Source organism: Brachycentrus maculatus, unplaced genomic scaffold (genome assembly GCF_059751285.1).
Source record: "Brachycentrus maculatus isolate JH-2025_06_01 unplaced genomic scaffold, ASM5975128v1 h1tg000537l, whole genome shotgun sequence".
NCBI lineage: Eukaryota > Metazoa > Arthropoda > Insecta > Trichoptera > Brachycentridae > Brachycentrus > Brachycentrus maculatus.
Window position 1 is genome coordinate 96,834 of NW_028281283.1, and position 16,533 is coordinate 113,366.

General features: G+C 33.1%; 1 protein-coding gene across 2 annotated transcripts; it reads left to right on the forward strand.

Annotated features, from left to right (window-relative positions):
* Positions 1-599: 599 nt before the first annotated feature.
* On the forward strand, positions 600-15,963 carry LOC148301581 (neuroglian-like). Of its 2 annotated transcripts, XM_088273014.1 has the most exons (14): positions 600-726; positions 1,145-1,224; positions 1,604-1,733; positions 2,391-3,002; positions 3,157-3,347; positions 3,431-3,706; positions 5,069-5,338; positions 5,785-6,066; positions 8,255-8,622; positions 8,703-9,846; positions 9,938-10,148; positions 10,457-10,554; positions 11,972-12,126; positions 13,237-14,902. In XM_088273014.1, exons 2-13 carry the CDS (start codon positions 1,161-1,163, stop codon positions 12,082-12,084), a joined length of 3,759 nt encoding a protein of 1,252 aa, XP_088129140.1. In that variant the 5' UTR covers positions 600-726; positions 1,145-1,160; the 3' UTR covers positions 12,085-12,126; positions 13,237-14,902. The 2 variants fall into 2 exon arrangements, with proteins under 2 accessions (XP_088129140.1, XP_088129139.1); XM_088273013.1 differs by lacking the exon at positions 11,972-12,126 and having other exon boundaries at positions 13,237-15,963.
* Positions 15,964-16,533: the final 570 nt, after the last annotated feature.

Here is a 16,533-nt window from a genome sequence, read left to right on the forward strand (position 1 = left end):
GATTTAAAATATATTTTTTCATATAGATGGTATTTAAAAGAATTTGTTTATCTTTCTAAAAAAAGGGAGTCTTCTGAAAGGGTTCTCCTGTTTTGATTCAAAATTAAATCTTAGTAGAATCAAATTAATTCTGTTTGGATTAAAAATTAAATCTTAGTAGCATCATAATATCTACTGATATGCTTCTACTCTGACCTTTTTCGTAGGGGATGAGAAAAAGTTTCTTTACCTTGTTACTTGACGTAATCCCCCATTTCTTATTCCAGCACTTATTCCAGCGATGCTCCAACATTTCTATAGCTTTCAGGTGGAACGTTTGAGTAACCATTAACTTGCACAACATATTATGACGTCAAAATTTCCTACCGTGTAAAAAAGGGATTTTTATTTTCCATTTAAATCCAGCTTCATAATAATCCAATACAGTTAATTAATTTCTATACGAACATAAGCTGAGTAATTTTTGTATACTTTGTAGACTGATTATTTTGTATTCAGTTAAGTACTGTTTTATTTCGTACAAGTTGGCCGGTAAAAAATATTTTTGCAATGTTTGCAACTCTTGTATATTGCATGGAATGTTATTTTTATATAATGGCAGCACTCAAATTTTCATGTCTGGGAAAAAATCGGTGAATGGCCCCGCCTTTTTGTGTGTTGTGTAGTGTTTTTTTCAATTTCAGTTATCAGTGAAATGGTGTATATAAACCTGAATTAAGTGATAAGGTGCTGATTAATCTGATTTTTTACTTTCTACATACAATTCATCCCTTCTTTCGAAGGTTATAATACAGTATCGATTGTTTACCCCTCCCTTACCATTGACTTGCGTGTTAATATCTTGACTCATTTTGATCGAAGTATATATTTTTAAATCGTTACACGATGTACCTTTTAGTTCGGTATAGCATAATATTACATATTTTTAAGATTAATAATTGTTGCTGCACCTGACTCAGTGATGTCGATGATGTTACTGGTAGCGGCAGTCTATTTTTGGTGGGTGTTGTCACTGCCTGCAGGCGGCATCATCTTAGCTCGAATTAATTATTAGGTCATCGTTTGTGATATTAGATTCGGATAGCGCGCTAAAACTACAAATAGGATTGCGAAAGTTTATAAATATGGATTAAATTTATTCTAGGTATCATAAAACAGCCATGAAGTCACAGATCGTCAGTTTCATCTTTATTTCTACTTGTGTACTTCTTAGTCATGCGTTAAGTAAGTTGAACAAATACACTCTTATTTAAATATTTTATTTGTACTAACAAATAATAAATCATACTCATGAAAACCTATTGCTTACATTCTCAATATTGCATTCATTTATTTATCAGATTTCATATAATTAATTTGAAATATTTTACAAATATTCCTATTAATTAAAAATTACACAAATATGCTCTATTACTTTCATACAATTTTAATTACGAGTTAAAATATTTTGATTTATGTAAAATTGTTTCTGTCCCCCCCTTTGAAATGTGGTGTAATAATTTCTCGCTTGATTTTCCAAACATTATGGACTTTTCATTGAGAAACATGATTTTTATATAAACACCGGAATGAGCTAGATTTGAAATTTTGCGATCTATTTCAGTTCAATCACCTCCTCGAATTGTGAAACAACCCCCGACTGATGAGTTACTGTTTCAAGTAGCTCAACAGAATAATGAAAATGACAAACCATTTATAATAGAATGTGAAGCTGAAGGAGAACCAGCTCCCAAGTAAGATATTTTGTTTTATATTTATAAAACTTTATTATATTTGTATATATCTTATTATTAAATGCTATAAAGATAATCATAGTCTCATTCAAAATTACTCATAATACTATGAATACACTCATAGGGACGAGAGGTCAAGACCTTATGATTGTTGTGATATCTGCAAGTAATAAACTGTCACATTTGTTCAATGTAGTGCAATAATTACTTTTCCTATTTAACCTATCCAGGAGTATGGTTGTATAAATACGACCAATACTAAACATGATTTATGACGTGATTTATATCAAAACGTGTTTAAAAACATGATTTATGTCAAAATTGCTAATGTTGCAATAAATCATGTTTACTGGTGTAAATGTTTTTTTTTAATTCAAGAAAATATGTTGCTCATAGCATCGACTATGATATAAATTATAAAAAGTAAAAAAATATTCCAAACAAAAAAAACTCACTCCTGGACCGGTTAAGGCCAAATCTCTAATTGTGCTATTATTTTTTTGGATTTGTAATGAAATATAAAATATATTTTATAAATCTATTTATAAAAATTTATTGATTTGTTAATTCAATTAAAAAGGAAAAACCAAATCGGTATTTCTTATTCTAAATATGTTTAGGCTATTCTTTAAGATATTTTCTTGTTGCAATAAATAGGTACCGATGGATAAAGAATGGAAAGAATTTTGACTGGCAAGCGTACGATAATCGTATATCGCAACAGCCTGGCCGCGGTACTCTTGTGATAACCTCTCCACGGGACGAAGACTTGGGACAGTATCAGTGCTTTGCAGAAAACGAATGGGGTATCGCCATTTCTAACTCCGTGTTTGTGCGGAAGGCGGAACTGAATTCCTTTAAAGAACAACAGCGCCAGACTCTGACCGCTAACGAAGGGGATCCATTCAAGCTGACTTGCCAGCCACCCGACGGCTGGCCCAAGCCCAATGTGTACTGGCTCATCCAGGACACGGCCGGAGGCATTAAAAGCATCAACAACTCTCGCATGACTCTGGATCCTGAAGGCAATCTTTGGTTTTCCAACGTCACCAGACAAGACGCCAGCGATGACTTTACCTACACTTGTGCCGCCACCTCGGTCTTCCGTAATGAGTATAAGCTCGGAAACAGAGTTCTGCTAAATGTTGTGGCTACGGGGATATCAGCTTCCCAGAACAAACATGCCCCTATCCAGCAATATGTTACCAGGAAGAATGAAGTGGCCCTTCGTGGTAAGAAAGTGGAATTGTACTGCATATTTGGAGGAACGTAAGTACATGCCAACAATTTCTTATATCTTAAATTTATTTTTAGCACAGTGAACCTGTTTAGTGTGAAGTATTGTAGTTTGTTAAACTTACAATTTTTTTTCCTAATTATGGTATTTTGAATAGTTAATAAAAGTTTTTACTTTATTTTATAGGCCGCTTCCCCAAATAGTGTGGTCTAAAGATGGCAGGATATTACTTTCCAATGATCGAATTACGCAAGGTAACTACGGGAAGAGTTTGATCATCAAACATGCCATATTCGAGGACCAAGGCTCTTACACTTGTGAAGCCAGCAACGGAGTCGGCTCTGCTAAATCTTATTCCATTAGTTTGCGTGTGATGGGTGAGTCATCTTTTACGTATAGAATTGGTGGGATGAAGTAGAATTGCTTGTAAGATGGACTTAACTTGTAAATAACATTCCAGCTGTTCCATATTTCACTGTTGAACCGGAAATTCAAAATGTTGCCGAAGATGAAACTGTTGAACTGACTTGCGAGGCATCTGGTATTCCGGAACCTCAAATCAAATGGATCCACAATGGAAAGCCAATAGCTGAAGCCCCTCCTAATGATCGTCGTATTGTTGGACCCAACAGTATCATCATCAAAAACCTTCTAAAAAAAGACACGGGAAATTATGGATGTAACGCCACTAATACCCTGGGCTACGTCTACAAGGATGTGTATGTGAATGTTCTTGGTAAGTTTATTACTTTTGTTTTCCTAATGTGTCCTTTTCAATATTTTTACTTTATATAATAACTAATATGAAATCTGTATTAGTGAATTAAATCCTCCAAATGAACTCAGGATATTAAGATGTTCTACTATGTTTCACCCTACACAGCTATGTTCAAATTAGCCTATCCTCAATAATCACACAAATCATCACTTAGCAAGCTACATACATTGCCCTCCCACATCACATCTTATGTCAATGCCTTTTTTTAGGAAGTAACATCTCGGAGTGTAATATCTTGATTGTATAAGTTGTAGGGTCAATTTATACAGGAAGTGATGATTAATGGAATTAGTCTAATTAAATAGTCCCTTGTTAAAACCAGTCTTATTTTATCTGTTAAATTACCGCTTTATAAAACCTACCACAACACTGAAGCTTGTTATAAAATTATCATTATATTTTTTTGGAGACAAAATCAACCACATAGTATACATAAATACAGTATAGTAATTGGTAGTATGTTTTTCAAGAGTGCGATGGGGTTGTTTTAAGAGGCTAGTCTTTGTTATAACGAATAGTTACAAAATATGGATCTCAGAATTGATTGTATTTTTACCAACATTTTCTGTAGTTAAAATAAAGTCTTAATTTATTTAACTCTTACACTGACCAAAAAATACAGATCCCAGTTTAATCTCTGACACCAATAATATGCACTGAGAACCATCATTCGATTGACCGTTGAATGACAGTCTGTGGTTTCATGAATCTCTCTAGGATTCACTTAACCATTTATCGGTCAATATAGGCCCAGAATCGCAATTCTTTATTATGTATTTGAGTCAGCTCCTGTCATTTGTCAATTATTTGTGACTAATGAAATCATAATTTAACACTCTTTATAAACACTCATAACAAAAACTTGAGTTCAGGGCCATTGTTTCAATCTACGTGATAATTATAATATGCAGATATGCATGTACATACAATGAGAAGTCTTACAAGATATTTATTTTGACAGTATTTTGGAATTAATTCATGAATGACAAAATAACCACAAAGATCCATAGTTCAATTGATCCATTATAGATGAACAGATCACTTAGATGTTACCGATACATTGATGCGGATCTTTTGAATGACCGGATCTTACCCCCCTCTATTCTGGCAAAAACAACCATAGTGCTTGGAAAAAAATGTTAATAGATAAAACTGCTTGTTGGAAGTTCAGATCTTTGTTTGAAATATGGTTTCTATTTTATAATGGCGATATACTTACTTACGTCCTCTATTTTTCAGCTTTTAAATTCATTATTTTATAAAATTTATTAAATTTTTATTCAAAAATATTTGCAATAATTTTTTTTGTTTTTATTTAAGCTCTTGCTCCTGAGATAACTGAGCCTCCGCGAGATGTGGTGACAGTGGATGGGCAGAGCGAGACATTGACATGCCGAGTGTTCGGGGCCCCGAAGCCGCAGGTGAAGTGGCTCCGTGGAGGCATCGAGCTTACAGGGGGGCGCTATTCCGGAGATGATAAGGGGGACCTTCACATCCAGGATGTCACATTTAGTGACGCTGGGCAATATACATGTTACGCCGTCAACAAGTTTGGATCAGTCTTTGCTAACGGAAGTCTTGATGTGAAAGGTGAATTATCCTTTTTTAAATTTTTTATTTAACCACCCTACCTTCGGGTTATTTTCAGGCATATTTTTTATAAACAAGCAAAAAAATCACAACGTTTGTTGTCACAAAATATTGTCAGGATGAAACCTGACAAAAATTTGATAGTGTATCCGGTACGCATCAAATATTTTTGGAACAGATATCTTTTCTCGTGCGCGGGTTAGCACGGAATGGTGAAGAAAAACCGCGCCTATCACGTACATTCGTATGTGGTTAAAGAGAAATATTTGTGTTTCTGTTATACACACAAATATTTCAATTTCATCTAATTTTTGTAGACCTAAGCGGCCCGTTGTTGGTAATAGGTATCAAAAGTGGATTTGAACCCAGAAACTCTGACTTCCGAGTTCGAGACACTAACTATGGGACCACAACCCGATTGCACTGCTAATATTATTGATTTGTAGAACACACAAGAATAACAGACGAACCAGAAGATTACGAAGTGGCAGCAGGAACTCAAGCCACGTTTCGCTGTAATGCCATCACTGATCCCAGTCTAGAGTTAGACATCGAATGGTTGAACAAAGGCCAGCCCATTGACTTCGAAGCCGAACCGCGGTTCATCAAAACAAATGATTACTCACTCACCATTACCAAGACCACGGAGCTGGATTCCGGAGTCTACACATGTTTGGCCAAGACAGACATAGACCAAGCCACAGCTCAAGCCACTCTCACTGTCCAAGGTTTGTTTCTTTTTTGTGTTTTTATTACAATTTGCCAATATAACTGTGTTAATAAATCTTTTAGCTCACATGTTCACCTCTTTGTCAGCTTTCAACTATATTAAAATGCACACTTTGAATTTTATATGTTGTCGTCCATTCCTTATGGCAAATGTGCAATTTTGATACATATGTATGAGTGTAAATTCTAACTTTTTACTCAAATTAAAATTCGTATAAAATTCCAAGAACTATTTTTATGATGCCCACCATGTTTTGATCGGGATTCATTATTATAATGATATAATAAGGAAACTACAGCTACATATGTATTTTGTACCAAATTTTATACTACATTATTCATTTGACTCATGGTAAAAGACCCCAAATGTCAATTAAATTGATTTGTTTAAAAATTCAATTGTACCTTTCGATCTATAATTTTGCCAAGGCATCGGTATGTGCCCTGAATATATAATGATACAGCGGTCGGTTTTAAAGAATGAAGACTGTATTAGTAATGAAGAAGCCAACCTTAAAATGAATGACATCCTTTTGCAGATAAGGTAACTGCCAAGGTTCGGCGTGCATCGAGAATTCCTGGCGGTGAATTATATTTTAATAATTGGCATTTTTTTATAACAAAAATTGCTGTGAATTAATAGCTCATCCTTTTACCCTTTCCTTGATTAATTTTCCTTCACATTTATAAACATGTTTATTTTGCTGTAATGTTTACACCCACAAATTTATACTATTCTTAACCACAAGTGGTGGCTAATATCTGCTTCCAATAGTATTTTAATTTATCGAATTCCTATAATACCCCATACACATAAAGTAATAATTGAAACAATAATTCTGGCTTTACACAAATAAGAACCGATAAGGGTTTTTTATCAGATCCGAGCTGGGCAATAGTTATGGTAAGCACATCGTTTGTAAATTTTTAAACAAAACAATGGCCTATTGAGTATTTATAATTATTTTACTATATTAATTAAGTTTGTGCACATTTATAAAATCTAACACATGAATTTCATTTGAAAAAGACATTATTTAAATGAAAAAATAATGCACCGCATCGGATAGACGCATTGTGTTCACTTGATTATATGAAGGCAAGGTGATCAGTCCTGCAGTTTAATGGGATACAGATGTTGAGAGTGAAGGGGTTCAGAATAAAGGACATCTCTGCTATTCGGAAAGGAAATAGAAAAAGATTAGTAGGTAGGAAAACGAGAAGAGCAGCGATGGCTTGTACACTTGGTGAATGTACCACCATGTGTAACTTATCCTCTCCAAATTTATCCGGGTCCTTCGAGGAAAAGGGAATTACTTGAATAGTATTTAAAATAAATGAGCAGTTATGGTTGTAGGTCACATAAAAGTATTTTGCCCACAGCTGAACTGGATTTTCGTCTTATTTGTAAAATAGTTAGGAACTTTTTTTTTGTTTTTCTCTAATACATATTTTTGAGTGATATTTGAAATTAAAATTAACCAAAAAATATTCAGTATAACTTGATTTCCTGCAAGTTTTTTATTTTTCCTTTTATCATAAACAGATACCATCTGTTGTGATTGTGTTTTATGTTGATTTCTTGAGTGAACCCCCACATACTTCATATTTAATAAATCTTAAGAGTAAGGAAAGACGATAAATTAAATTAAATTCATACCAATAATTGAGGATTAATGCTGTTTTTTCAAGTAATAAGAAAATTTTGTTTCATAGTAATGTTGGTTTGGGGAGAATCATTTTTGAAAGTGCTTATTTAATAAATTAACTATTTTATTGTGGTTAGTACATCACCACATTATTAATCACATATAACTCTGGTACAACAATTTTGGAGCAGTTCACAATAAAATTCTAAGCATTTCTGCTGAGGTCAGATGACCACAATGACATAATCTTGAACATGTTAACCTTACTCATTAAATTTTGTACATTTTATATGAAATTATATGTTTAAGTAGTATGTAATGTTTAAATGTAAAAATGACTAAATTGCCGAGGTTATAAATAAACGTATTTATTTAAATTCAGTCCACTTATGGTATCATACAGTGTTCAATCATTATTCTTATTGTTTAAATCATTTTTCTGAAACATAAATGCCAAATGAGTAAATAATATTAGATGTAACGATGTATGGATTGAGCACAGCTTAGCTTTAAATGATGTGTATATACATTTTTGCAGATGTTCCCAACTCGCCTGTTCTTGACAAAGTTGTGTGCAACAGTCGCGACGCCATCGTCACGTGGCACCCGATGGGAGATAACCGCGCACCCATTCTGCACTATACCATCCAAAGCAATACCAGCTTCACTCCGGACTCGTGGGAAACGGAGTACGAGTTCGTGCCTGCCACAGACATGACCTACAATGTGTACCTCAGCCCCTGGTCCAACTACACTTTCCGAGTGGTGGCCTGGAACAAGATCGGGCCGTCTCTCCCGTCGGGTCATTCGGAAGTTTGCACCACCCTTCCCGATGTTCCCTTCAAGAATCCTGATAAAGTCGAAGGCAAGGGATCGGAACCCAGCAACTTGATTATATCTTGGACAGTAAGTAACGATGTATTTGTAAGTTATTGCGTAATTATGAGGATATTGTATGTATAATAATATTATGTATTTCTTTAAAGCCTATGCTGGAAATTGACCACAACGCTCCGAGATTTCAGTACAGAGTATATTGGAAACGTAATATTTCGGGAGAAGACTGGAATACGCACGATGTCTTCAATTGGAGAGAGTCGGAATACCTCATCCGGGACCAGCCGACTTTCCAGCCTTACAAAATAAAGGTAGTGGCTATGAACGAGAAGGGAGAATCCAACGTCACACCTGCCGAGGTAATCGGCTATTCGGGAGAAGACAGTCCCCTCGAGTCTCCTAGCAACTTTACTCTGGTTCAAGTGACGGGAAGCACCACAGCTCTCTTGAGTTGGAATCCTGTTTCTGCCGAATCCGTACGAGGACATTTCAAAGGATATAAAATCCAAACCTGGACAGATAAAGGAAAAGAGGACAATATGAGAGAAATCCTCGTGAAGACCGATGCCTCCAGAGCTCTCGTTACTAAATTCGTTCCTCATTCTAAAAATTACGCTCGTGTTTTAGTTTACAACGGACGTTTTAACGGTCCTCCCAGCAATACTTTAAGTTTCGAAACGCCGGAAGGTGTTCCCGGAACGGTGATGTCATTGGACGCCTATCCCATGGGAACTTCGGCCCTGTATGTCGTTTGGAAGAAACCCGAACAGCCTAATGGAATTTTGACAGGCTACAAAATTTACTACCAGGAATTGAAGAATACTGCCGTGGGGCCATTGCTCGAAAGAGAACCGCATATTACAGACTACCGACAGACGAGAGCTAAACTAGCTGGTCTGAAGCCGAACACCAATTACAGAATAACGGTTCGAGCCACGACACGCGCCGGGGAAGGAGAAGAGAACTTTATCGACCGCAGAACTCGGTCAGGACTACCGGTCATGCCCGACATTCCCGACTTCCGCGCTGCCACACTTCCCGCATCCAACGGACTGGCGCACATCCGCGTCACTTGGCTTCCCCAGCTGGATGGACGTCCTGGATCTCATTTCTTCGTCAAATACCGAGTCAAAGGAGAACCTATATTTATTTCAACAGAACCGGAAATGAACGAAGATTCTATAGTCATTCGAGGCCTTCGACCAGGGGAGGTGTACGAAGTTAGAGCTGTGGCGGTTGACGGGGATCATATGGCAGAAAGCGAGTCTAGAGAAGTTGACACGTCTGGAATTGGTACGTATTTTCTACATTTTGATATGATATTTCTCATTTCAATAGATATTTTCTCTAGAAGATTTTTAACAAAATTAATTTTGAATTGCAGAGGGTCCCATAATCCAACCTTCCGATGAGGTTGCTACCGCTGGCTGGTTTATAGGGATGATGCTGGCTATCGCAATACTCCTTTTAGTACTCATCATTGTATGTATTATAAAGCGGAACCGTGGCGGAAAGTACGATGTCCACGACCGTGAGTTGGCTAATGGAAGACGAGATTACCCCGACGAGGGAGGTTTTCATGAGTATTCTCAACCGTAAGTAATATATTTCTTACTCTTCCAAATTGCAATTAATAAAATAAATTTTACTTTATACTTATTATCAGTAAAAATATATTAAAAGTGAAATCTCATTTTTTAAACTATAGGAACTGATAAAAAGTGAAATGGAAGTGAAATGATTCTAACTAAATTTTATATTTTTCTCGATTTTATACTGTTTTTTATCAGCCCCATAAAAGTATAAAACCAATGTTTAACTGTAAAACAAAGTTTAATTCTGTACATGAAGTTTTGCTTTTGAACTTACAATATATTGAAGTATTTTCATCATAATTCTTTAGGCTGGACAATAAATCGAGACATTCAATGAGTAGCGGGCACAAACCAGGACCCGAGAGTGACACAGATTCCATGGCTGAATACGGAGATGGGGAAACAGGTATGCTCTTGAAACCCTTCCCATGCACCCATTATTGTACCACAAGTTACTAGTGTATTTGATCCATTGCACGAATTGTTTCCTTCTCAGTTCAGTATATTATGTTTTGTGTTGAATGAATACTTTATATTGTCCAGTAGTTTATTAGTTTTTGCCATGCAGCATTATAAATAAGTATTATTGTTGTCAACCTGAGACCTTGAGATGTTGTGTCCACTACTCTAACCTGTGAGCAGAGCAGTCTGTTAACACTGTTGAGAAATTGAACATACTCTATCGAATGTAATTACTTCAGGTTGTGAAGTCTCAATCAAATTGTGTAATCATTTCCTCCAATAATTGTTTTTTTTTTTTGAAAAATGTTTATTTGGAGATGTATATATATATTTATATATATATATAAATATATATATATAAATATATATATATATATATATATATATATATATATATATATATATATATATATATATATATATATATATATATATATATATATATATATATATATATACACATATACACATATACACATATACACATATACACATATACATATATACATATATACATATATACATATATACATATATACATAGATACATATATACATATATACATATATACATATATACATATATACATATATACATATATACATATATACATATATACATATATACATATATACATATATACATATAAACATATAAACATATATACATATATACATATATACATATATACATATATACATATATACATATATACATATATACATATATACATATATACATATATACATATATACATATATACATATATACATATACATATATACATATATACATATATACATATACATGTATATATATATATATATACATATACATATATATATATATATATGTATATATATATATATATATATATATATATATATATATACATATACATATATATATATATATATATATATATATATATATATATATATATATATATATATATATATATATATATACATATTTATATATTTAAATATATAAATATATTTACTTAACCTATAGCAATCTTGAATACATATTTACAAATGCTTCACTGCTTTTCAACGCATTAAAATGTATTTTACTTATCCTACAATATTTTCCTAAAATGCAGTGTATTATATTACCTCTTTTTAAACAAAAAAAATAAATACAAAGCTATTTTAAAAAAAATGAAATCATTCAGCATCACATTTTCCTAGTGTTGTATACATTTTACTGTTAGTTTCCTTTATTGGGAATGCATAAATGTGTTGTATCGATCGGTATCGTTATTGCAATAAAACCGAAGCAGCCCACAGCCAGTGTGGGGAGCTGTGCATTTAGTGTTGCTAGAAAGTGGTATTAGTGAATGTTTCCATTATCCACAGCGGGGATGAATGAGGATGGATCCTTCATAGGGCAGTACGGCAGGAAGCGTCGCCCGCCGACCAGCGCAGGTCCCACGGACTCCGCTTCCGGAGGATTCGCTACTCTTGTTTAACTTCGTCACGCACCAAATTATGCTTTATGTTGTTCTGCTAAGGTATTTTATTTTGCATTTTGTTTCTTTTTTACTTACCTTGTTATAATTTATCTACTTATGTTATGCATGCTTAGCCTGATTTTTACGACATGCATTTATAACCCTGTTGATGTCTGGTTGTTTTTATTTGTATTTTTGAATTTGCGATATATAGCGAATCTTCAAATTATTAACATACAGGATGGTAAGCAATTTGGTTTTAAACAATGAAAAAATGCATTAGTTTCTATCAGGTTTTGAACTAACCAGAAATTCTGTTTACAAAGTTTGGCATTTTATTTTAAGGATTTTTGGTTGTAGCCTGAATTGTTGCTCATCTCGGGCATTCCTTATACGATCTAACTCAACTAATGATTGAATTTTTCAAAACTACAAAACAAAACATTCTTAATTCCAAATGGTGTTGTTTATTTGCTATTTTATTGCATTATCTTAAATACTAATCAGTTCTCTCAAGCACAATTCAATAAAAATCATGAGATTCTGCAAAACTGGCCAAGCTAAAAATATCCTTAAATAGAGTTTATTGAGTTGACATGACTAAATATGTTCTTCATCAATTCTAAAAAATGGTTTTAACCCTTTGCCCTTGGGAGTTTATTGGTATGTGCATACCACTAACTATCAGATTCCTAAATTTATTATTATTTACCTGTACTGATATGACTGGTTAAATTATATTGAAAAGTAAAAAGGAATATTTAGAAAAATACTTTATTCTCTTGCCGCCATAGTGGGAGCACTAGAGTGCTCAATGTTAAGTTAAATATTTCAAACCTAATCTGAAATATTGGAGCAATATTATAATAAAATTAAAAAAAAAACAACCTCACTTTAAAACAGTTTTTAAGCATTTAAATGAGCTTATGCAAAATTTACATGGATTGAATAGGTCACTTTTTACATGTGTTTTGTACTATATTTTCATTTCTCAATTATAAATTAATTAGTCTCACACAACTGGTGTTAATCCGGGGAACATGGAATATTACATCGCAATGTTGGCCTGGGAGTTCATGGTATCTAAATAAGCCACCATAATTTAGTATAATAATGTCAATGTTTAATAAATAAGAGAGTGTGAGTAATAAATTAATGTAAATTTTCTAGGTCGCTTTACAGAAGATGGATCTTTCATAGGGCAGTATGTGCCGGGGGCCATGAAGCCACTGTCGGGCGGGCTGGGGCCCGTGAGCTCCGCCCCACTGTCACCCAACGCCTCCCACACCTCGGCTCTCTCTCCTACGGACAATCACCAGCCTACATACGTTTAATACTATCGCTATTTTCTTACAATCTTTCGGCCTTCTTTCTTCCTAGCTAATGGGTATCCCTGTTATATTTCGTACTAACACCGCGCATGCCGTGAGTCCACTACAGGCGGGACCAGCGGCGATGGAGAATCATTATACATTCCACGCTTATTTTCCTCTTGTGTATATTTACATAGCCGTGTTTTGGGAGATTATGTAATGCTGAAGCTTGGCTGTACTTGTACATTATTATATATTTATTTGTCATAAAGTGTAAGTAACCACGATTGGTGTATAAATCTGAAAATACATATTTTACGATAAATAAAAGGAATGGAATTAGAATAGTCGGACTTAAATTATATAGGACAGTAGTGCGAAGATATCCTTAGAAAAATGGACTATTTTTGACATGACAGCTAGGATAGAGTATATCTCGTATTTTTGAATATATCACATTTGAATCTCAATGGAAGATCCGTTGCGAATAAGCGGAGAACGGTAATTGGAGTGAGTATTTGTGCAACACGATGGTGCTCCGTGGGGGTCTGCTCTAACAGATTGTGCGCTTGCTAATGTCTTTTTGTGTCGACATGGAGCATTGCTATCCTGGCAACGCTTTATTCTTGTAGGTAGTCAATTATATGGAGCGGGAACTTTCCACTAATCTCTTTCATTTCTAATAATGTATTAATATTGCTTTTGTATTGTCCTTGAAATGTGTGAACAGCACTTTTGTTTTATTTGGTGACACTGTTTATGTAAAATTAATTCTTATATGGCTAACAATATTAGATGTTAGGCTTTTTAGATGTTTAGATGATGGTAGTTGATATACATGTTTAATGCATCTTTTTTGTAACATTTATTATCTACTTCTTTCATATGTTTAACGTCAGTGTTACGTATAATTTGTTTTGTTACAATTTAAATATCTGTTGGTAAAATATGAATATTTCCATTTTATTACTGCATACCTGGAATATGCAGTAAGTTTGTTATAATATTTCACTGACAGGGTTGTCTAATGGTTGAATACAATTCTAGTTGGAAAATGTTTGTTCCTCGGAGTGTGAGGTCTATGTATACACATTGAGTACACGCCAAATAGAGTACAACTCCGTTGGAAAGTCAGACAACTTTACAGATATATATTTTGTGGCCCTGCTTTTTGACAAAATCTACAAATATGGTCTCCTTGTTGTTGTACAGATTGTTTTAACACTATTTAATATTTACCTGGATCGGAGAGTAGAATAAGGGAAGTTTCTCCTTACACTTTACGAGCATATTAGTCGATGGTAATGCATTACCACATCCGCTACTTTGTAGAACTGCCTCGGGTCCAAACTGTGTACTGCCATAATGCGGATGTGGATCATTTATCGCTCTACTTGTAATCTAAGTTTTTATCTTTATGAATGTGTTTGATCGGAAATGTGTTCATTTTAATTGTAAGTGTATCTGCCTGATTTCCTCTGTTATATTATATCAAATATATACACAAACAATAGATTTTCAAACATTTTTTACTCGGAATCTTCTAGTTAACATGAATGTCCATAATTTTTAAGTGTATTTTTATGTGTTTGGCAGCGTATAATTTATGTTAGTGTAATTGATAGGTTGTATAATTTTTTTTTTACCAATATAGATTATGTTATTTTAATAAAATATAGATTTTTTACTGAGTAAGCCTTAAGAGTAATATAATTTTGGAAACATTCAGAATTATTTTTATCATATATTTTGCACTTCGATGTTGCAAGCACAAGTGCCTTTTTATATATAACAAGGCATTTTTTTTACAATCATTATCATAGAGCACAAGAAATGCATTTATTTTCATTCTTTTTTCTTTTCTGGTTTTTATGTTAACATTTAAATGTTACATAATATTGATTAATACACTCTTTGTAAGCAATATATGCTTGTTTTGTTTTGTCGTACTAAAAAAATCTCATTGTCTTTAAGATCATTCTAAGCTTTTATAAAAAAAAATATAGATATTATTGTAATCTATGCATACTCAAATCATTGATACTTTTGATATTAATTTTATGTGACATCCTTATATATTTAAATAATACCATTTATACTATTACAAACAAATAAATAATAACAACCAAATCAAATTATAAAGATTAAAGTAAATAAACATTTTCACATTCAATTTTACAATTGTAATAGATAGATCAGAACAAAGTTCACGTGAAGATATATATTTTTATATATCTATCTTTTATTTTGTGTTCTATTAAATAAAATAACATTTTTTTTTAGCTTTTATTGTAGAGAAGATTTTTAAAATCAATTTAAATACATAAAACATTGTTGTAAAGCTATACAAACTTATAAATATATACGCTTCTTTATCGGGAATGCTCTTAATTTATACACTTCATTTATATTTTGTAAATTTCATCAGAAATAAGACCTAGTACTATCATGACTGATTTTATATATGTACTAAATATGTATGTATGTATGGTATTCATCACGAAACAGTAATCTCATTTTTTTTGTTTTTTTTTGTATGTTTTTTTTTATGTTGCCTAGAAACAATAAAGATTTTAAAAGTAAATGTTATGGTTTTTATTTATTTATTAAATATGCACACATGTATATTATATACAACAATCACCCAGTCACAAAGAAATTAAGTTTCGAGTTATATTGTTCATTGTATGTATTACAATATTACTATTTTTCAGTTCCTAAATGATATGAACCCTAAAAAAAGTACTTCATTAAGTGGTTGAATTAGATGAATAAAATGAAGTTTATTTGAAAAAATCATTAATAATAAAATAGTTTATACGTTAGAGAGGATGGAATTTTAAAGTATATACCGTTGACAGGATTTGAAGGTAGTTGTACTGTTGTTCGGCATGTAATACGGGGAAATGTAAGACATTTTTTTTTTTTTTGATGAATCACATATTTAGTAGTGGCGATACATATTCCCGTATATAATGATGATTTTAAGAATTATATGGAAATTTTCAAAAGATAATCATTTAATATTTACACATAATTTCAGTAAGATTGGCTTATTCACGGTGTTGCACGCCGGATTATAATCGGTCGACAGTTTAAAATTTAGCTAGCCTTACTGTTTTTGTTTGGTTTTGTGAAGGAATAGGAATAAGAG

Excerpts from the sequence above, each read along its gene's own strand:
- LOC148301581 (XM_088273013.1), top strand. The coding sequence starts at position 1,161 with ATGAAGTCACAGATCGTCAGTTTCATCTTTATTTCTACTTGTGTACTT. Across the intron at positions 3,348-3,430 it reads CATTAGTTTGCGTGTGATGG|CTGTTCCATATTTCACTGTT; the intron begins GTGAGTCATCTT and ends ATAACATTCCAG. Across the intron at positions 10,149-10,456 it reads TTTCATGAGTATTCTCAACC|GCTGGACAATAAATCGAGAC; the intron begins GTAAGTAATATA and ends ATAATTCTTTAG.